Source organism: Elaeis guineensis, chromosome 5, assembly GCF_000442705.2.
Source record: "Elaeis guineensis isolate ETL-2024a chromosome 5, EG11, whole genome shotgun sequence".
Classification (NCBI taxonomy): domain Eukaryota; kingdom Viridiplantae; phylum Streptophyta; class Magnoliopsida; order Arecales; family Arecaceae; genus Elaeis; species Elaeis guineensis.
The window spans coordinates 115,006,828-115,029,879 of record NC_025997.2 but is presented as its reverse complement, the minus strand read 5'-3'; the positions used below and the strand labels follow the sequence as shown (position 1 = coordinate 115,029,879).

General features: G+C 38.1%; 2 protein-coding genes across 2 annotated transcripts; one reads left to right on the top strand and one right to left on the bottom strand.

Moving 5' to 3' along the window:
* Positions 1-678: 678 nt before the first annotated feature.
* Positions 679-7,021, top strand: LOC105045555 (triacylglycerol lipase SDP1). The gene is made up of 4 exons (XM_010923888.4): positions 679-1,519; positions 3,554-4,420; positions 4,810-4,953; positions 5,059-7,021. Exons 1-4 carry the CDS (start codon positions 968-970, stop codon positions 6,043-6,045), a joined length of 2,550 nt encoding a protein of 849 aa, XP_010922190.1. The 5' UTR covers positions 679-967; the 3' UTR covers positions 6,046-7,021.
* A 1,475-nt stretch (positions 7,022-8,496) lies between these two features.
* LOC105045554 (zerumbone synthase) lies at positions 8,497-22,139 on the bottom strand. The gene is made up of 2 exons (XM_010923886.4): positions 21,935-22,139; positions 8,497-9,521 (listed from the first exon to the last, which is right to left on the bottom strand). The coding sequence occupies exons 1-2, from the start codon at positions 21,976-21,978 to the stop codon at positions 8,723-8,725; spliced, it is 843 nt and encodes a 280-aa protein (XP_010922188.1). The 5' UTR covers positions 21,979-22,139; the 3' UTR covers positions 8,497-8,722.
* Positions 22,140-23,052: the final 913 nt, after the last annotated feature.

Sequence of the window (23,052 nt, the reverse complement as noted above, 5' to 3'; positions counted from 1 at the left end):
CTACTTTCTCTTCTCCCATTTACTCTTTTCTTTTAAAATTTCCTTCTGATATGCATTTATTTAGGGAAAGTGTGACCACCAATATTTCTCCTACGATCAAAGGAAGTCATCTCACCGGCCCTTGATTGGGTGGTGATCACATAGTTCTAAAGTACCATGTAAGCGGTAACCCTCTCTCAAGAGTTGATAGTGAGCACGCCAAGCTGCATACTCTTTCTACCCTAAAAATAATCAGTCTAACATAGTGTTGTATATCAGGCGCCACTTACAAAGTCGGTTAAAATTTCGATCGGTTGTAAGGTTGTCATATAACCCCAAGTCCTTGTAAATAATCGAAAAACATTCAATGGAAATACGAATCTATAATATAATTAGTCAGGACAATGTGATGATGGAGGGTTCCATAAATAGCACTGGGACCTTCCATGCAATCACCTCTCATTGGCCAATTTAGGACTGAAACGGGCTAGAACCGTCTCTAGGCCCGTCAGGCAGGTTGTGGCGTGCCGAGGCCCAGCCCGCCTACCTCCGGTAGAAGCAGACAACTACGGTGACACAGTCCGGTACGGCAGCACCACCTCCCCCTCCCGCTTCGCTTGCCGATTCTTTCTTTCCCGAATAACAAAAACCAGGAAGTGCATATTTTCTTTCTCCTCCATCCGTCCCATACTTCGTCGTTTCTTGTTTTATAAAAATCAACCCCACTATCTTCGTCGAGCCGCGGAGGCGCCGACCTTTTCGGTTATATTTAACTCCAAACGCGATCCCGTCATCTCGCTGCTCTCCTTTGTCCCATCCCCCGCGTCTGACTCCCGATTACGTCGGATCCTACTCTACCTTATCCTTTCCCGTTTTCTCGCTTATCCTCCCTTCTCTCTCCCACGATTCCCGCAGCCATCTCATCTCCTACAATTATAGCAATTCCCCTCCTTCTTCGTCTTCCGAACAATCTATTCCAGCTTCCGCAATGGATATCACCAACGACGCGAGCGTTGATGCGTTCTCCATCGGTCCGTCGTCGATCGTCGGCCGGACGATCGCCTTCCGGATACTCCTCTGCAGCTCGATTTCCAGTCTCCGGCAGCAGATCTTGCGCTTCCTCCGCGCCGCCTTTCGCCGGATGCGGAACGCCGTCGTCCCGGTGATCGCCTGGTTCCACCCAAATCATCCGCAGGGGATTCTCGTGATGGTGACCGCGATGGCCTTCCTGTTGAGGAGGTGCACCAACGTGCGGTCGCGGGCGGAGTCGGCGTACCGCCGGAAGTTCTGGCGGAACATGATGCGCAGCGCGCTGACCTACGAGGAGTGGGCGCACGCGGCCAAGATGCTCGAGAAGGAGACGCCGAGGATGAACGAGGCCGATCTATACGACGAGGAGTTGGTGAGGAACAAGCTGCGGGAGCTCCGGCACCGCCGGCAGGAGGGCTCGCTCAGGGACATAGTGTTCTGTATGCGTGCCGATTTGCTCAGGAATTTGGGCAACATGTGCAACCCTGCGCTCCATAAGGGCAGACTTCAGGTAATAACCCTTTCGGTGACCACCTGATCTGCAAACTAATTGGAATTACTTCTTTATCTTGCTTTTGATCTTTCATGAATAACGAATTGATGTAATTTAACTTGTTCTGTACATACCTTGCTGAACAAATCTGCTGCTGATTGCATGTCTTTGCTGAAAATTTGCTGCCAGCAGTAAATTTCAGAACCATCCGCATTGACAGAAAGATCCATCCTGATGCTAGTTTATAGAAAGTTAAACCCGAGAGTGGATATTTTGGTCCTTTCTGATCTTATGGATTGGTTGTCCTAACCAGAAAATTGTTTCTGGTTAGATATATGTGCTTGGCTAAACTCTGCTGTCAGACCATTTACGTCTCCCATCTAAACTTTGATTCCTCTAATTCCTATCTTGATTGATGCAAACATGTTAAGAGGTCTGAAAACTATTAAAACTCTTTTGATTTATTTATAATTTGTATCTATATTATTCGAGACTTTTAGGCATGAGGCAAAGATTTTCCCTAGTCCCTTACTCTCATACCGTCGTTTCAATTTTTGCACAATTTGGAAGTGCTAGCATTTTAAATCACATTAATGGGAATTGTTGCTCCTGTTCCCTCAACTTGTCTCTAATTTATATATCCTTACTTATAGCTGTGTTTTGATGCTCTTAAGAACCTTTCTTGCTTTTTTTCACCCTCTCAAAATTCTCTTGGTACCTCTTCCATAAGAAATCTTTAACATAGTACTTTGGCGTCCTCCCTTTGACTTCCCTGCCACATTTTGGCTCCAAAAGATGAAAACTCCAACATAAGCCATCTTCTTCTCTCTTGGTTAGAATATATTCGTCCCGTCAATTCATCCCACTTTTGTCTTTCTCCTTGCAAACATTGTTTTTTTCAAGAAATATAGTGATAATGTGCCACTACCATACTTTGAACCCTAGACCTGTGCTAAGAGCAAGCCCTCGGGAGACAGGAGCCAACCGGTTGAGATAAGACTGTTTGGCTGCTTGCTAATATAAGTAACCCCTTTTCTAAACCAACTCTTTTGTTCTATTCTTCAATGACCAAATACCTTTCGTTACCATACTCTTCTTGTACCTTCTATGCCTTTTGCAAAAGCAAGGAGCTTTTTTAGACAAGGAGGGAGTTCCGACTTTGGCAGCTCCTCACAGAACTGTTCAACAATGCCCCATTGATACAACTCCAAACATTCAGTATTAATTGAATAAACTACTAAATGATGACAACCCATCATATAAAGAACAAACATGACAAAAGTTTAATTTTCCTCTATATTCTTAAGTAAACACCATTTTATAAGGCATACATAACATTTTACAGCGAAATAGAAGAAACAAAATGGATTTCATGACATTTCATGTAGACTTAAATTTTGGACCTAGTATGGTGAAATCAAGAATATACATGCTGGTGCTAGTGGGTGTCGCATGTACCCATCAGTGCAGCACATACAATGCCATGCCAGAAATAAAGAATAAAAAGGGACTTGTTACCCTTTTAACTAAATATGTTAAAAAGAAGATAATTAATAGGTCATGCAGATCTTCCTGACATTGAACTAGCAAACTTGGGCTGGCACTTGAAACCTTGAGTAAGATTTGTATTTATGCTGTAACTGTGAACATCTACATGCCTTTTACAAGTGAAATATGTGAACTATATCTAATTTCATATACAAATCTAAGCATAATACCCACATCCTTGTTTGTTTCTTGATATCTTACATTTATTGACCTTCTAGAAAAAGTAATGAGCCTTATACTTTACTTCCAAAGGATTGTCCCCAGCCTCATTGGCATCTGAATGCCTATGCCTTTTCTAAACGTTATATTGCATGAGTCTTGTTTGCTTCCAGGTATTTGTATTGTATCTGCATGCATATTTCTGTGCCTCTGTGTTTTATTCATGCATGTGTGTGCAAGTAGCCTCAATCAAATTTTTTACTGCCTTATTTACCGAGTTGGAAAATTTCCTAGCATCTGTCTGATTCTGATTCTTTACTTTGTCGAATATGGTCAAATGGGCAGGTGCCAAAACTCATTAAGGAGTACATTGATGAGGTCTCAACTCAACTAAAAATGGTATGTGACTCTGATTCTGATGAGCTGCTTTTGGAAGAGAAGCTTGCATTCATGCATGAGACAAGGCATGCCTTTGGTAGGACAGCGCTACTCTTAAGTGGGGGTGCTTCATTGGGAGCTTTCCATGTGGGCGTGGTGAAAACTTTAGTAGAACATAAGCTTCTTCCTCGGATAATTGCAGGATCTAGTGTAGGTTCCATCATGTGTGCAATTGTAGCAACACGATCATGGCCTGAGTTGGAGAGCTTCTTTGAGGACTCTTGGCATTCATTACAGTTTTTTGACCAGATGGGTGGGATCTTTGCAGTGGTTAAGAGGGTTATGATACATGGGGCAGTTCACGAGATTAGGCAATTGCAAAGGATGTTGAGGCATCTTACAAGCAATCTAACATTTCAAGAGGCTTACGACTTGACAGGTCGTATTCTTGGTATCACCGTTTGTTCTCCTAGAAAGCATGAGCCACCACGATGCCTTAACTATTTGACATCTCCTCATGTTGTTATATGGAGTGCTGTGACTGCTTCCTGTGCATTTCCTGGCCTTTTTGAGGCTCAAGAGCTGATGGCAAAGGATAGATTTGGAGAAATTGTCCCTTTCCATGCACCCTTTTTGTTGGGCCCAGAGCAGGCGCCAGGAGATTCAGCTCGCCGATGGAGAGATGGAAGCTTGGAGAGTGATTTGCCCATGATGCAACTGAAGGAGTTGTTTAATGTCAATCATTTCATTGTCAGCCAAGCCAATCCGCACATTGTCCCACTGCTGAGGCTAAAAGAACTTGTGAGAGCTTTTGGGGGTAACTTTGCTGCCAAGGTAGTGTCTCATGGACTTCAATCCCTTTTTTAATTGTCCTTTGTATGTTTATCTTGATGATTACTTAGTAATGCCTTGCTTCTTCCTTAAAATTCAGTTGTAATATGTTGTACATAAACTAGTAAATGTAATAATAGAAACCTTTCAAATAAGCTGCACCTAATAAACCCCTTTTCACCTATTACTCTAAGGATGATGACCACATGTGATTACAACAAGCACAATATGTAAGCGAATTCTCGTCCTACATGTTATGGGGTAACAACTTTGTTATAACTGCTGCATCTTCTTAAGCTTCTCCATCGATGCATCATACCTTCCGCACGTGGGGATATTATTTTTTTCCTTTTGTTGTTTAATCATCAAACTAATTTGCTTTTTAATTCTAGCTGGCTCATCTTGCTGAGATGGAGGTTAAACATCGATGCAATCAAATTCTGGAGCTTGGATTTCCATTGGGGGGAATAGCTAAGTTATTTGCTCAAGATTGGGAGGGTGATGTCACTGTAGTTATGCCTGCTACACTTGCTCAGGTACCAATCATCTTCCATTTCCTCATTGATGTTATGTTCAAGCTCCAAATTGCAGACTGTTGTGTTAATATGGACATAATTTAGTTTTTTCTTCTTTGCCATCAGTATTCAAAAATTATACAAAACCCATCATATGCGGAACTCCAAAAGGCTGCCAACCAAGGAAGGAGATGCACCTGGGAAAAACTCTCTGCTATCAAGGCAAATTGTGCTATTGAACTTGCACTGGATGAGTGTGTTGCCCTTCTTAACCACATGCGTAGACTAAAGAGAAGTGCCGAGAGAGCAGCTGCTTCCCAAGGACAAACAAACACCTTCAGATTTAATGCTTCAAGGAGGATCCCTTCATGGAACTGCATTGCAAGAGAGAACTCAGCAGGGTCTCTTGAAGAAGACGGCCTTGTAGATGCTGCTGCTTCAGTCCACCAAGGAACTGGCCTCATAGGGGGACAACCAAACAGAAACAGTCGTGTCCAACGAAGCGTGCATGATGGAAGTGATAGTGAATCAGATAATATGGACCTAAATTACCTAAATTCTTGGACAAGATGTGGTGGACCTCTGATGAGGACAGCCTCTGCAAACAAATTCATCAACTTTGTGCAAAGCCTTGAGCTTGAGGCAGAATTCAACAGGCCTTGGTCAAGGGAGGATGAGGCTGATGCTTTAACAGCCCACTCCAACTCCTTGGTGACTCAGATGGTTGGCAGGGATCCTTACCATAGCAACTCGAGAGTAACAACCCCTGATAGAAGCTCAGAGAACACAGACTCTGAGCTAGGTAGCAATAGAATTCCTGTAGCTGCTTCCACCAGCATTATGGTTTCTGAAGGAGATATGTTACAGGCAGAAAGGATTAATAATGGAATTATGTTTAATGTTGTGAAGAAGGAAGATCTACTTGCACAGTTGAGCAGCGACTCAGAACCGCTCCGAGGATCATCACAAGATGTTGATGTTGAAAATGTACAGATGGAAAGTTGTGATGCCAGTTCTGATTCTGAGGGTGTTGAGGATGATGAAGTTCAATTGATCAAGGAATCAGCTTCCTGCTGTGATATGATTGCTTCTGAACCCATGACTGAAGGTTGAAAGATGAGAATTTATATTTCATTGTTAAACTGCACACTGACTTATGCAAGATCAGGTTCCATTTTACATTTGGTTGCAACATTTTCCTTTTAGAGTGCTGACATTGGCTTATTAGCGAGAAGGCATCCTGCAACACTGTATCTTCCAACCATTCTCAATTTTTTTATGAATGTGAAACTTCTGATGTTGTATCTTGGTACCTTGCTTCCTTCATCAGAAGAACAATTACTTATGGCTGACTTATTGTTGAAAGTTGGACATTCTAGAACATGGAAAGCGCATTTTGTGGACTAGGACATTACTGAAAGTGAAGTCACTGTGTGGGGCATCAGGCTTTCTGGCTTTTGATTCAGTTGACTTTTATTGTGTAGCTCTATGATGCAAAGCATTCCTGATTACAAGCAATGTGCTCCAATGCCTATGGAGGAGGCTGTGCCACTTTGAATCTTGAATTGAAGCTCACAGAAGAATTCCTGATTACAAGCAATGTGCTCCGATGCCAACGGTGGAGGCTGTGCCACTTGGAATGTTGAGTCGAAGCTCACAGTTGCCACTTCAAGCTATGAAATTGATGCTTTTCAGGTACGGGGACATAAAACAGATGACTTGGTCTGAATGCCAAGGCAATTCTGCAGCAGTCAAAGACTTCAACACAAGAAACTGGCTATTCTTTCATGGAAAAATGGTCTGGTAAAAATTAAGGTGGTTCTGTGACACCACAGGGTATTTGAATCTGGTTGTTCGAGATTCCAGATGCATGGCAGAGAGGACCTTTCTTTGGTGTTGAGTTGATCAGGGTACATACAGCTTTGTGTGGTATTGGTAAAATCAGTTTAGGCCTAAAATGGAAACATGCTATGTGTAAGGCAAAATTCTCTCATTGTCTTTTGAGATGCTCATACAAGGAAAATGTTATTCTTGTCTCTTGGAATGAAATATATTGATTTAATCTTAAGGATGTTTGAGTATTGAGAAACACACTTATCCATCTTCTTCTTGGATCATTTGGTTGAGATAGAGCAACATATTCATTTAATGTTTCTTGTATCTTAACTCTTTAATTACTCTAATAATTCATTTAGCAAAATAACTCCTTAAAAACTCGATATAAAGGAACATTATTACAATCTAGGGATATGTTTATCAATTTACATGTATCGGATGTCATTTGAATTGGCTTTTAACACCCATCTCTTTGCCTTTGAGGTAAAACTGTTATGGTTGTTTCTGCCGTCTAGAAAGTGAAGTCTGACCTTCACCCTCAAGAGTCTTTTAGCCTGATCGTTCTTTCAAAAAACTGAGCCTCTAACCTGAGCTAAGCTTTTCATAACGTTGTTACTTTAATACTGGATTCCCATCGAAACTGTTAAGGCACACACTCCTTCCGGGGACAAGAGGTACAAGCTCTTCGAATGCAATACACCTTCCTTCCTAAATTGTTGTCGCATCAGCTTTGAACAGCTAAAGTTGGGCTTAATCCATGTTTTCCATGCCTGGATCTCCAGGTGAAGTTCCAACGGCTCTATAACCCGAGAGTTTGAGGCGCTTTCAGATCTTTGCCTAAATTTTTTATCCAAAGGACATTTTTGGTCGTAAATTGGAAAGAATTTAACCAGATGATAAAGAGGCATCGTAAAAGTTGTAACAGGAAGTCAAGAAGCCTTAATCATTAAGAAGCCATGTGTCAAAATGGGTATAGACTAGAATATTACTTTAACATAAATTGGAGGGACATTTATGTGATGCTGCTTCCCGGCGCCATTCCATTCCCTACTGAGAGCACCAGCGAAGCAAGGGTCCAAGGGATCGGTGTCACATCGCTAACAACATGGCCCTCAGTACCATCCCATCAACATGGGAATATTGGAGGAATGGGAGTGGTGTAGTGATTTTTTTTTTTTTTAATAATAGAGATGATAGCATGAATGAGACAGATAATTTGCACTCAAATTACCAAGTTAAACCAAATTACAACAACTCAAGATGCACAAAGGATTTAGATCAGAATCAAAAACATTAATTAGCAAACGACTAGGTTAACCCTAAACATCTTAATTTCAAGAACCCAAACAAAACCAACCCATTTAAAACAGTCAGGTCAGTTGAAGGCTAATCTTTGAGGACATTACCCCAGGTCATAGCCTTTGGATCACAATCCATTCGACCAGGTGCACCTGACAAAGTCATAACAACTAAATGATCAATTGTTCTTGCCTCGGACGGTGCAACTGCGAGCAACCAAGTGAAGTTTCCTAAATTCTGGTAATCTTTTCAGGAATCCACAGCACAGTGACAGTAATATTCAAGAAATAAATAGACGACCTTCCAAGATGTTCATTAACCGATCTGTGAAGATTGTCAATTAACTCTTCAAGACGTTCACCATTGCATTCTCATCTAAACTTTCAGGTTAAAAAGGACTTCATAAGAATCGATGACTGCAAATTAACATAGAAGAACCAGAAGGCATGATCTCACCGACTGCCTGCAGGACCATTTATCGAATAACATTCTCGCTGGCAACAGATTCAAGTACATAATGTAAATGGCTCATGAAATCTTTTATCTGAATTCATTATATTATACATCCACAGCTGAGTCCAGCATTTATGATATAGATGAAGTCTGCCACATTAAAGTGAAATGACTGAAAGAGGAAGGCACTAGCCAACTATCCTCAGTCAAATGGCCGTAGTGAGTGGTTCACACACGTAAAAGCCCCATCAACCATTAGATTGAGTCCACTGACGTACTTGGCTTCATCACTTGCCAAGTAGAGCACAGCCTGTGCTACATCATCTACCGCCAGGTCCACGCCTTTCAAGTTGGCATGGGTACCAACGAAGGACAGAAATCCATTCAGTGCATCCTCCTGTCTCTCGTTCTCAGGCAAATGAGGCATAGAGAGCCTTGTGGGGGTTGCATATGGTGAGACACAATTCACACGTATCCCATGCTTCCCCAGTTCTGCTGCCACATTTCTTGTGAGCCCCAGCACAGCATGCTTGGTGCCTGTGTATCCGTGCGGACCCATCCCTCCGATCACACTTGCTACACTGGCCAGTGATATAATGGATCCCTTCTTCTTCGGAATCATGACACGGGCTGCGTGCTTCATCCCAAGAAACACACCATTCACATTCACATCAAACACCTTCTTGAATTCATTAAAGTCAACATCGCGGATATCCACCACCTTGCTGCCAGTGATCCCAGCATTATTGACCATGATATCGATGGTACCATACTTACGAACCGTGAAGTCAATGGCATGGTGAACATCATCTTCGATGGTAACATTGCAGTGGAAGAAGCAGACATAGGGGTCGCCACCAAGTGACTCACAGAGTTGCTGTCCAAGGTTGTCTTGGATATCAACAACACAAATCTTTGCACCATGCTTCCTGAAGAGCCTAACAATGCCTTCACCAATACCTGTAGCTCCACCGGTTACAAGAGCGACCTTCCCTTCCAGTCTTCACAGTCAAATATTAAGAAATTTCTTTGAGAACCGAAGGGGAATATTTCTTTATGATTCAGATAAAAATATTGGCTTTAAAAGAAAAACAATTAATGTACAGCTCCATAGACAACATTTGAGAGCAAGTAAATGGAGAAATATATAATTAGAACTCTTTCATCCCCCTCTTAGGCTCTTAGTACAACATATTCTATGTGAAAATAAACTTCTACACATAGGAATGTAGAAAAGAAACTGGTGAAAGATGCATTCAATTTTGAGGAAGACTAAGAAGAGAGGCAAGAAAGAAATAACAGGATGCACTAACTTTGTCAGTTCTTATGGTTAGGACAGTTGGAAAAGAGAAGAGACGGCAGCTTGTTTGTTCATGAAGTCATGAAACAAAAGAAGAAAGGAAATGAAAGGTCCAAGTGAGTTCTAAATTTCAGAGATAAAAAATTTTGTCCTTCCAGGGTAAGGATAGCAATTTTCTTTTTCCAATTCCATGTACATATAGAAGCTAGCAAAACAAGCTTAACAAAATATTTCATAAAGTAGGAAAGATCAATTTTTAAAATTTCCTCTTATGGGGCATGTAATTCAAAAAGTTAATTTCAAATCCATGTCCGCTCATCCACATAATTAGACAACACTCTAGATACAATGTGTTAAATGGTGAAAATCTGGTATACCAAAGATGTAAATTCACAACAAAATATCTTTTCCCTTTTACTCTTTTTACAACAAACATGGTCCATAATACATCAAACTTAAATTCTATTGTAATAATTAAGCAAGATCAACATGATCTTGCTTGCAGGAGTTCTAAACAGCAATATTACAAAATGTTTTTCCTATATACAATATAAACGGGCACACGTATAAGCACACCTGCATAAATAAACATATTATCATGTTTAAAGAAATTCTCATTTCCCATTTCCATGTGCTCTGTCCTTTTAGTGAAGCTCTCAGGCACCTGAGAAGCCCACTATTTGTTCAGCACATTATGGTTCCTAAAGGATCCGTGTGCAAGGCAATTCAACAATCTGTTCTACAAGGACAAGAACCCGTACCACTTATCCAGTCATCCCACATCTATTTGCAAGACATCTATGGATTCAAGGATCACATGAAATCCTTCAACATTTTCCTAATATAGGGGGAAGGCAACAACGCGACTGGTTAACTAATTGTTCTAGCCAGGCCAAAGGACCACTAGTGCGGACATCTCAATTCCCTTGAGACTTACTGAATCTGGCCTGTGGACTCTTTTAGTCATATTATTGAGATGCAATTCCAGGTTTCCCCCTGTTGAATATGTCGAATTTACCAGCCCTAGATACTCAAAAAGGGACATTTTTCCTGGATTAGAGCAAGTGAAGCGAGTGGAGCGTAGTAAGAGCAAAAGTCAAATTTGCAAAAAAATTTCTCTACAAATTCAATTTATCCCCCATGAGAAAGATCAAATTAAAAAATAAGAGGAACCTCGGATAAGGCTTTTAGCCTTGCTGTGTTGCTTTTGCCTTGGTCAGTTTTGAATATAAGTGACTGAAACTATAAAAACTCTAAAAACTGTGGTCAGTCTGAAACCAAATCCAGACACAACCAAAACTTAAAACTTTGTCCAAAACTTAAATTTTGGGCCTTATTTTGCTTAAGAACTAGTTAGAAAATTTACTAGCTGAAAATTTCATTTTTCAAAAAAAAAAAAAAAACCAGGTAGCTATATTCGAATGAGCAGTAATTCTCTACTTTTCATTTTAACAATAGTATTCAAACTTAGGCTTTTCCCCTTTCTTCCCGGGGTTGGGGGTTTGAGGAGGTAGGGGGTTGTTCTACTTCCAAGATGAGATTTTTCTTTTTTTCCCCATTGTTGTTTCAGACCATTTTAAATGGTTCAAGATATTAACTCAAATAATTAGCAATTACATGTTTCCTTAGTGCTTGTAAAATAGTGGAAGATTACCGTGTGAAAAGTTCTGAAACTTGTTTGAAACAGAAGAAGATTATGGAGTAGCAGTCACTTGATTGTAGCATGCTCCTTTGGAAACATTTAGTTGAATGCTAAAATGTAATAGATGCTTCTCTTCTTAGTACTTTTTCCTTTACAAATGTTGCACGCTCTACTTCATATAGTTATACACTACAAAATCCATCATAGATGACATCAACACTACAGGGATGTCCAATTCAAAGAAACTGGTGAATGGTAGAATGGAGGGAAATAAGCTGCATGAAATCCTAGCATGCAAGTCTCCAACATTATCCAAAAAATCACCATTTAAATATTGGAAGTACAATTGTTAAACAGATTTTTAGCAAATTCCGAGTTGTTTATTAAATTTATTAGTCACTCCTGATTACTATCTTAAATATTAAGAATTTTCTATTTCTTCATTCATTTCTTACAAGTGTTACCATGACCATCAAGCAAGGCTTACCATCTTAGTACCAGATCTTGTACTAGTTCTATCCTATTACAGTGTTAGTATGCGGTACAATATGAGACAGCGAGATGTACCAAATGTCGGTCTAGAATGAGATTGTGTATCAGTTTAGTACCGGTGCAATATGGTACCGAACGGTATGGCAAACCTTGCTATAAAGACTTATCCGGCTCATTTTAATAAATCTGTCATCTCTAGTTCTTGTTAATTTTTGTCAAGACTAATCACTGTCTACAACTTATTTCAAATCATTTCTCGCAACATGAACCATGCATCTTTTGGTTTGTGCTCCTTCTTTGGGAAACTTCCAGACACATGTGAGCCACTCTTCTCCCAAGAAACTGTTTAAAATTACTGAACATGTCCATATCATTTGTAAGCCCTGCTTCTGTTTATCAAATCATTCCCCACCTTAGCCTTCCTAGGTCTACCATGCTACACTCATCTAGTGTTCTTGGCCCTTTTTTTCTTATTAATTATTGCAAATTGTTCAATATTGTACAGCATAAAGTGCAGATGTTGTCATATTCCTTTTTAATGCTTCTCTCTTTGCCATTAAAATTGTTCACTTCCCCAACCAGGTCAAAAGACAAAATAAATAAATAAAAAAATCAAACAAAGCTGACTAAAGCATGAAAGAGAAAATAGGAGACAAATGAAGAAAGAGAGGAAAGCTAAAATTCAAATCCTCCATTAAAATTTTCAAGCCCTACTTAGTGGATTTTCTAGCATTAGAAAGGCCACAAAATGGCATGGATGCTTCATTGTACAAGGAGGAGATCTATCATCATCCAATCCACATTTTTACATGAGACCTCTCCATGCGAGACAAGAATTATGCATGGAGACATCAGTAACATATGAAGGAAAGAAAGAAAAGAATAAAAGAACATAAAGAAAGAACATTGAAAGTGTCTCATACAATGGTCCTCTCTCAAATATAATAATTCTTAAGTGGCTTTTGAGTTACAATGGTTTGATTTTGGACAAAAGAAAAAGCTTTGTCCATGCATTATTGGTTAATAACCAATAGCTAGGCTTGGACTTTTCAAGAACAATAAAAGAATAAACTTCAAGGAATTAAATGATCCACTTTTCAGCTCACGTAACGAGGCATGGGAAACAAAGCACGGCACAAAGCAAGAGAGGCTCATGGAAAATTAGACCTACCACTACACTCTCTGCAATGTAGGAGTATCTTCAAAACCTATGAGTTAGCGAATAGAGTGAGGGCCATGTTCGTGGATTACTTCTTTCAAGCGTTTTCACAAAGAAAAGAATCACACAATTTCCTCTTTCTTCTAGAAAGTCATAAATTGTCAAGCCTCTGATTCAAGATCGCAAGCCTAGGGGTCATGACAGCCGCCACATACTCATGGAAAACTCTCTCCACGAGCATACAAAGCGTTCTAAGCACGACATCAAAGCATCATAGCGGAATTAATCATAAATTAACTCCAAAATTTAACTAACTAAAATCAACTTTAATGTCTCATAAAATTTCAACGATAAAAGACCTTACATCAATTAAACCTCAAATAATAAACTCGCAAAACATAATAATAAATCTATATCTAAACTCGATTGATACAGTCGACTCTTGCTTTTAAACTCAAAACCCAAAGCAATACTCACATCCACAATTAAGAATCTAAATCTGAAAAGCAATGAGAGGTAATGAGCTCGATAGCCAAGTAACGAATATTTCAACTAGATATTTCAGATAGTATCACAAGATACGATATTAAAAATCAAATGTCATGAATAAACAAAAGAACAAATTCTATGCTAATTAATGCAAATCAAATCCTTTCAAATATATATATATATATATATATATATATATATATATATATATATATATATAAAATCATAAATTTGATTCGAAATAAATCACATATAACTCAACAGTCTTTAACTGTGATCATATTTATATCCTGTGGTGGGGTTAAAACTCAATAATAATCAGAATGCCAATGTATAATCTCCATTGACAGGATCTACTGAATATCAATGTGCAACCCCTATTGGCAGGATCCATTGAATATCAATACACAATTCTGATTAGCAAGATTCACTGAAAACCAATACACAATCTCTATTGACAAGATCCACTAAATATATATAATCATAAATTTGTTTCAAAATAAATCACATATAACTCAATAATCTTTAACTGTGATCATATTTATATCCTGTGGTGGGGTTAAAACTCAATAATAATCAGAATGCCAATGTATAATCTCCATTGGCAGGATCTACTGAATATCAATGTGCAACCTCTATTAGCAGGATCCATTGAATATCAATACACAATTCTGATTAGCAGGATCCACTAAAAACCAATACACAATCTCCATTGGCAAGGTCCACTAAATATCAATGTATAACCCATACTGACAAGGTCTACTGAACATAGTTAGATCGAGAGCTCAAATCCGATATACATGAAAATACTTTTGTACGGTGACATATGTGTCATAATTCTAGTCGACATATACATATTCTATAACAAATCAACAAGTCGCAGTTTTTCAAAAACAATCTCAAATTTGCAAATCATTCTCCATTCAAATATAATTATATAAAATAAAGACTAATTATTTATTTTTAAAATAAAATTATTTAAATGAAATATCTCGAAAAGATTGTTCATTACTTATTTTTTTTAAACAATAATGAGCGAACAGATTCAATCAATCCTGAGAGTCCTTCAGAACCTATTATTCAAAATATATTCTTTTATCAGTTTTAAGTCCCAACTAATTAAAAATAAAAATCTTAAGTTTTGACACCCTTATAGCGCTGGCAAAGCGGTAGCATCCAACGTCCTAGTTGATCCAATCGAGGTGATTTTATCTAATTATGATTAGACTAGGATACAGATGGTTCAATAGAGATCGAAGGTGATCAAATTAGTAGTATTTGATAAGAGTCAAGATGGAGGTCGATACACCATCTAACGATTAGAGGTCAATTTAATCAAATAATTTTATTTAATCAATACCACTTAAGATACAAGAATTTGATAGAGACCAATAAAAACTAGATTTTGTGATGCTTAACAAAAGTTCCGATGGTAAGGAGCTACCCGACCAATAAGGTGATTCAAGGTCTTTCTATCGGGTCAACTCAGATTCAATGGAATCAGATTGATCAAGCGACACTATCAGGCATCTCAATTAGTCCCATCAAAATGATTTAATCAAATTATGATTGAATTGACGTACATGTGGTTTAACAAAAATTATGGATAATCGAATCTAGAAGAATTTAATCTGGTCGGATCAGTGTTGGAACACAGGCGACCACAAATGAGGATCCTTGTCACTAGGATCAGATCAAAATCATTAAAAGTAAACCTTTTACTAGATCAATCTTAGAGAAAAGAATCCATGAAGAGAGAGAAAGACATAATCTAGAGAGAGAAACTAAAAAGAGAAAGTGGAACCTTCTAAAAAGAGTGGGAATGAAAGCTAAGAGAGAGAAGGGGGGAGAGAGAGAGAAGACAGAAACTCTCTCCTTTCCCTTTTTCTTTACTTTCTTTCTTGCTTTTTTTTTCTTTTCTCTATTTTTTTCCTTCTTTTTTTTCCCTTGGCGAAATAGAGGATTGGTTTCCTCTTCATTACTGGAACAAGGCACAGCCCAGCTGACGGTGGCCATAACCAGCAGTGGTCGGGGCTTCACTACCAAAAGACCGGCGGGCAAGTACAACAGCAGCACTGCAATGGAACAGCGGTCGGACAGTGTTCAAACAACAGGGGAAGAAGAAAACAGGTAGCCCCTTTCCATGATTGAATCCAACACATCGCCAACGCAATCCCAACCAACAATGGCTCCATAGGCGAGGGAAGGGTCAGAAAAATCAAGTGGATGAGGGAGAAAAGATCATCACCTTGCTGCCGGCAAGGGTTAGCCATAGCGATCGGGTGGTGACGAAGTGCATCCGAGACGAAAAAACATTGGCGATTTCTGACTTGGGGCTGATATCCGAGATGGTTGGCTTCAAGGAGAGATCAAAGGCTTTAATAGAGGGAGGATTATAGGGTAGGGGCTGGAAAAAGTTGACTCCCAAATGGATCGGAGTCATTGTCGGAGAAGGAAAGAACTCCTTAAGGAGTTCTGATTTCATGGTTCAGGATTTCCAGCACATGCAGAGAACATGCTGGCTTATTCTTCTCCTTTTTTAAAAATAATTTGGGCCTTCTCTGGTACATGGTATTACACAAATCTTAAGAATGTCAAAACATATGCTTGGATTTAGGAAGAATGTTATCTCTACCGTTAAACTACATGATCATGATATTCATACCAAATCTGAAACCCAAAGTTTTTACTGAGAAAAGATCTTCTGCCATTAAAAGTCATAGGAGACAATATGCATAATATTGAATATTTAGCAATCAAATACAAAACAAATGTCATGGTTATACAGTTTCCTGAGAAAAATGAAACTGCTGTTGGGTGTACAAATATAACATAGTTGAAAGCTAGAAGAGAATCTTTCCAGAATAGAATGAAAGTAGCAGTTTTTTCTATAAATGAGAACCTTCATGAAGAGTTTCACATGAACATTGCCTAAATTTGCTGGCATAGTGGGATTTTAGACCCTCCTACAGAAAGTTGTGTGGCAAATGGTACCTAAAATAATCTTCCAACTATCACTTAACTATAAGGGTGTCAACAATCATTGCAACCATTTATTCTGCGACAATAATGTCGTAGGGCTGTTCTCCTTTGTAGCTGTTGTATCATCTCATAAAGTAACCTGTCTTGTTGCATAAACAACAAGAACTCCTTTTCTTTCTGTTCTCCCTCCTTCCTTAAATTCTTGCTGGACTTGGAATAAGTCTCTCCCATTGCAAGGCTTCCTTATAGATTGTGATTTAGATGATTGATGTTTCAACACTCTCATAATATTTTTTTGATTCTTAGGTAAAACTATCTTGTGATCCTGATTTTTAATCTGGTTCACCTTTCTAAACTTTTGGTAAACTTCTCAGTTTTCCATATAATGCCTGAAACCTGGAATCACCTTTTAAAAAAAAAAAAAAAAAAAAAAAACTACAAATGATAGATTGAACCAAGACATCCGCCTCATTTTTCCTTTTCTCTTTTTTCCTTTTTCTATGTTTAATCTCTCATATTTTTCTCAACAACTATAGTTGGATGGATAGACAGAAGGATCTCTGCTTTCCTGCCTGTGCATAAAAAGTTACATCATTCCTCATTAGAATCATAAGCTGATATCAAATAATCAGGTCAAGGCTTGATGGTTATTTTATGGATTTCTCATTATAGATGTCAATGGGCTCCAAGAAAGTCTTATCAAAGATATTATCTAAGATACAACACCTAATACTTTTATGAGATCTAAAAGGCTATAATCCTCAGTGGTCTTGAAACTAAAAGACAGCCATCCCAATTTTAATGAAGACAAGAAAAATGTTTATCAATTAACAAAAAATATGGCTTTAGTTGAGAGATCTTGCTAAGCATCAGCTCTAAATGGGGTCCTCATTGTTAACCACCCACTATATCTCAAAAGCTTAAGTTCTTAGGGAAGGAGTCAACAATGTATATTAGGCCTTAAAACCCCTTCAAGTGCAGCCTGGATCATGCACATGAAGGCAAAGAAGTAATAAACTACTCAAGATAATGAGTCGGCAATTCAAGCAACAACCAAGAACGAGTCGAAGAAGAAAAGACTCTCAGAAAATAAATAGGAGGTATGAAGAAAATTGGCTGGAATGGAGATTTCAGCCCCGACTTTTGCTTTGGTATCATGTTAACCACTAAAACCCAAAAGCTTAAGCTACTATGAAATTAGTCAACAATGTACCTGTATATAGTAAGATTATTTGCCATCCATTTGAGCTAAAGAGTTGCATATCTTTGCTTTTTGTTTATATTATCTTACTGAAATTTCTAAGACCTACAACTTCATGGCCATTAAGCCAAAAGCTTAAGAAAATGAATCAATGCATCCTTTGGCCTAAATCAGGCTATTGGACCTAAAACCCATAGAAGAATTAGAATTATTTCTAATAAGACTATTGAGAACTTAGAAGTTGACCAACCATCTCTACTTTAAATAGGGAGGCCATGAGGTCCAATAACCTTGTGGACTAACCAACACATTTGGGGACCATCTTCATAGTTTCAGCTCACATGGAAATGCCTCCCTATACAAGGAGGCCTTGTGTACATATAATGTAGCCAAGTGGACAAGACCTCCAACAAGACATGCAAGACCTATAAATTCAGTTAAAATTGATGATAATTTTTGAGATCATAAATTAAGACATCTAGGAAGAAACTATAGGTGGAATGATTTTGCAAGGATTTTGTTGAAAGACCTCCGTTCAATATTGTGTTGTAGCTATTGCTTGATGGCACTTAACTATCAAAGTCATGTATGATGACTAATATTTTTTACAACAATACTTGAACCTCAAAAATTTTCCTGCTAATGACAAATTATATATTACAGGTGGGCCCACATAATAAAGTTTAAACCTAATGGAGAAGTATGAGGAAATATAGAATAGACTAGTAGCCCAAGGTTACAATGAAGGCTTTATGTATTGAGCCATACTAGGGATAGATATCGTACTAGTAGAGGACCAGTATGGTACAGGAACCTAATACAATACTTTACTGATCAAGGTTTACCGAACTAGTACCAGAGGGTGTACCAACCAATGACTAGTTCAGCATGGTACAGGTCTGTACGTGCCATTCCAAAGCATATGAGAATTGGGAGAGAGAAAAAGAGAGGAAGAGAGAGAGAGGGGAAGAGAGAAGACTCAAAAGCCCTCGTCAATCATTGTCCAAGGGGGGAGGGAGAGGGAGAGGGAGGAAGGTGTAGGCCCTTGACAAACCCTAATTCCAATCCTAACAGAGTGAGAGGGAGAGGGAGGGGAACACTTATCGGTTATGCCAAGGGGGTGATTACAATTGTGAAAGGCAGCAGAGGGGGATCTCTCGAGAGATCACGAACAAAGCTGAGGGTGGGGAGTGCGCCGCAGGAGCCGGTGTGGGGGGAGGGGAGGTTCTAATTGAAAGGCCGAGGTGTATGGGCTTTAAATCAAGCCAAAAGGGTTTAATCAGATTGGAGCCAATTTGACCTATTTACCAAGCTGACAAGGCAAACTAACCTGTTCCTCATCGGTTTGGTTCAGCACACTTCGAACTGAATGATTCAAGATGGAGCGGCCAACAATGGTACCAACACATGGTATATGTTGTTTCAGCTTGAGACCTTTAGCATGAACTAGTATGGGGATGTACTATGCCATGCTGTGTCCCATGATGCTAGAAATGCATTAGTACAATACTCAGTATTGAGACATAAAACCTTAGTTACAATCAACAACGATGAATTCATTGTCTTCAAACATTCTAACATTTAACTAGATTTAATTATATAAGAATCATGTATGCAATAAATTAAATATATAAGACTCAGCATGTTGCTAAAATAGCAATTTCAAGTGGTCAGTTCATAGAAGAAATCTATATGTAACAACCAAATGACTAGGTGCAAGAAGATCAAAGGGATCAAAAGAAATTGCTAAACAGAATTAATCAAAATATTAGCATGGTTAGAAGATTCAAACAAGAGACTAAGCATACATTTCGATGCAACAGAATTCCATGGATTTCCATGGGATGAGGATATTCCAAAGAAATCCTAAGCCTCATGTAAATCCAATCCTCAAACCTATTTGGATAACATGTTAAAGTTTGAAAATTTTATGGAAAATTGGATTTTCCATGGGATCAAAACGAATCTACGCATCTTAGTTTTTATTTTTCCCACATCTTGCAAGAGAAGTGGAATTCTATGCTTCTTACAACGAAACAATGTCTACTCTGAAAAAAACAACACCTCTTCTTCCCTGAAACCTCTCTAAGCCAATCCTGATCTAACCCATCTTATATTCCTTCCATACTCCATGACCACCTTCCACCTTCTGCCATCAAACCACAGAGCCTACCATTATCATATTTATGGTTTCTATTGAGAAGACTCCCCCCCCCCCCCTCAACACACACATGGAGTTCTCTCTTTGGTTGAGTTGGGATTAACATTAGAAACAGCATTTGTGAAGAAGGCAGATGAAGAAGAGAAATGGTTTGAAATAGTATTAAAGAACGCAGGCAGCAAGCTGTCTCTCTGGAGTTTTTCCAGCATGACGCAAAGCTGGCCCCTTCCTTCCCCATCAAACAATGTCGAGAAGCTTATGTGATAGCCTATATTCTATGGTGGGTTTCCCCTATTCTGATCTTGGTCAGTATCTTGCAAGTATCTTACAGGTCAATGCATCTAGTTCTTGCTTAGTTAATAGTTTTGAGAATTTTGACACTTTGTTTGGTTTCTTAATTGTCCATTTTGTCCTGCTTGTAAATCAATTTCAATGTTACTTAAATAACGAAGAGCATATTCTATATAACAATGAACATGGATGTCTAAAAGGTTTCTAATGCAAAATTTGTATGTATTCACTCGAAACGAAAATAATTTGTTAAAATGTCTTAGATATGGTATGAAGCAATTAAAATTGGTCTAAGTTATAAGAAAAAACAAAAAAATAGAGAATGAAAAATAGTTACCTTGGTGCCAGCTACAAATTGTTTGATAGCCTTGTATACTTTTGCTATACTAGTGTGTGCCAATTGCAAAGTATTGATGGAGTATGCATGTTGGATCTAAACAGCACAAGATGCATGAAATTCATCTTTGAACCTAAGGTGTCAAAGCTAGTATGGTTAGAAAAGTCATTGGGCTATGGCACCGAATGGTCTAGGTTCGAATCCCACCTTCACCCAGCTGGCTAGGTGGGGATTACCCCCCTCCCTTCTCTCAACAAACATAAAATTGATTGAAAGTATCAAAAATTTATGTACTTTGTCAAAATAATGGACTACTCTAAGGATATTTTGATTGATGAGCAAGCTAACTTCAAACCAAGGATGATCTAGAAGATGCAATTATCTTTATGAACCAAGCGAGTTACTAATTAAAAAGAGTATCCTTGGAAACGTCTTTAACAACAAAACATAAATAAATGAATGCATACCTGCATAGTGTTGGCATTCTCTGTGACAACATAAATGCTTCTGGATAAGGAATATGTTTATTCAGGTGGTTCAAAAGAAATTGTCACTCAGACATTTGATAGGTAAGTAAAAATAGGCTTTTGATCCTATCAATTGACAAGAGCTCACAAATGGACCAAAATGACAAGTTTTGCTAAGGTTCAAGAAGGTTGAATAATCAAGGAAATATATATTAAAACTTGGTATGCAATGATCCAAATATAAATGGTTGAATCGACCATCTACTACAGCTTAATAGGTCAAAATGAAGTTAAATTGATATATGAGACAAAAATTCTATGCAGCCTCCCTATACTTAATCATGCTTAATTATAGCATTTTTAGGGAATGATTTTGAGGGCGTGGAGTGATCCGAATTTTCAATCCCAACATTTTATTCCGCTACTGTTCTCTTTAGGGCATGCTGCTTTTATCAAGGTCCTATCTTCTCTAATCTTTTCCCAAATTACAAACAAAAGAAAAGAACCATATGCAAGTTTCAGTGGACATGCCAACAATCTACTTTCAAGTAAAATGTAAAAACCTTTCACCTCACGTAGAAATTCTTTGTTGATAAAAAAAGTTAGAAATGACGGTGGAAACACTATGGATTTTATTTGGAACTTCAAGAACTCATATTACAATACTAATTTATCAACTTATTTTCTAGATCCGTATATGTGCAAGTCAATCTAGTGAGACAACAGCGGGTTAGCATATCCAGCTGTTATCTTTAACGGATCAAGAAGCAGAAATCAAAAAAACCAAACAAAGAGAAAACAGATATCTGAAAACAATAGCAATCTTTTGTCGGAAATATCAAAGCAGGGCAGGCTCGAGATGGATCGAAAGGTTGGTGGTTTGGTTCGCGTACCGTTGAGGGGAAAGAGGCAGAACGGATTCGACGCCGGTGGACATGGTGGTCTCCTGATCCCGCCCAGCTCACCTAAACAAGCACACTGGTGGGTGGTAGCGAGAATGAGTGCTTTAATTTTAAAAGGATTTTTTTTTTTAATTTTGATTTTGGAATTGGACCGCGCAAATCCCACGGTGAAGAACACGCCACGCGACCCCTTGTCGGGATACGCCCCGGTTCACTTGCACCTGATGCATGCAATAATTTCTCGCTTTGAAAGGAATCCCAGGGGAGTAAAAGAGTCGGTGGCTGTTGTGATATGTCGCGAGAAATTGTCAGCTGGAGCAGATCCACTTTGCATCTAAGGTCATGTCGTCCTAAATGAATTCATTTCATTGTAGGATGGAAGTATTTGATGGATCTATCTAATAATTTTTTTTTTCTTTGTCGCGGCTGGATAAGGTTTCATTTCGCTTTCCAGTGGGGTTTTTGGATCCTTGTAATTAGTCAATAAGCTATTGTTTTATTTTTTTCCCTTTTTTTATATTCTAATAATCATTTCAGTCTTTATTGTAAGTAATGAACCTCACCAAAATAATTTGTGACCATTATAACACTCGGGAATAGGTACCATCTAACTTAAAGAATAGCATTTCAAAATTTTATATCCAGAGAAAGTTACAACCAGATAAAAAATTTATCTAAAAAATTATATTTTTTTAGATAAATATTTTTTAGATAATATTTAGATAGAAAAATAATTTATCAATATCTTTTTATATATTAAAAAATAATTTAAGAATCTGTTACTCATATTCTTTTATATTACTATTTTTTTGAGTAAATTGCTATGTTCTATTTATATTTCTCATAATACTTTTTATTATATAAATATTATTATAGATAACAGAGGAGTTTTTAATAATTAAAAAAAATAACTCTCTCTTATTACCTCATTGGCTCTATATATTATGTTAGTATCAATTATTTTTGCTGTAGGTAATACTTTAGAAAATCTGTCGGATGAGTTATCTAAGAAAAACAAAGGCAGCTCATGATTATGATACATTTGATATGAGATATGTTAAATAAGTAATACATTTGACATTAGATATGCTATGGCCTCTTTTTTTTAT

Excerpts from the sequence above, each read along its gene's own strand:
- LOC105045555 (XM_010923888.4), top strand. The coding sequence starts at position 968 with ATGGATATCACCAACGACGCGAGCGTTGATGCGTTCTCCATCGGTCCG. Across the intron at positions 1,520-3,553 it reads TCCATAAGGGCAGACTTCAG|GTGCCAAAACTCATTAAGGA; the intron begins GTAATAACCCTT and ends TCAAATGGGCAG. Across the intron at positions 4,954-5,058 it reads TGCCTGCTACACTTGCTCAG|TATTCAAAAATTATACAAAA; the intron begins GTACCAATCATC and ends CTTTGCCATCAG.
- LOC105045554 (XM_010923886.4), bottom strand. The coding sequence starts at position 21,978 with ATGTCCACCGGCGTCGAATCCGTTCTGCCTCTTTCCCCTCAACG. Across the intron at positions 9,522-21,934 it reads CTGCCTCTTTCCCCTCAACG|ACTGGAAGGGAAGGTCGCTC; the intron begins GTACGCGAACCA and ends TTGACTGTGAAG.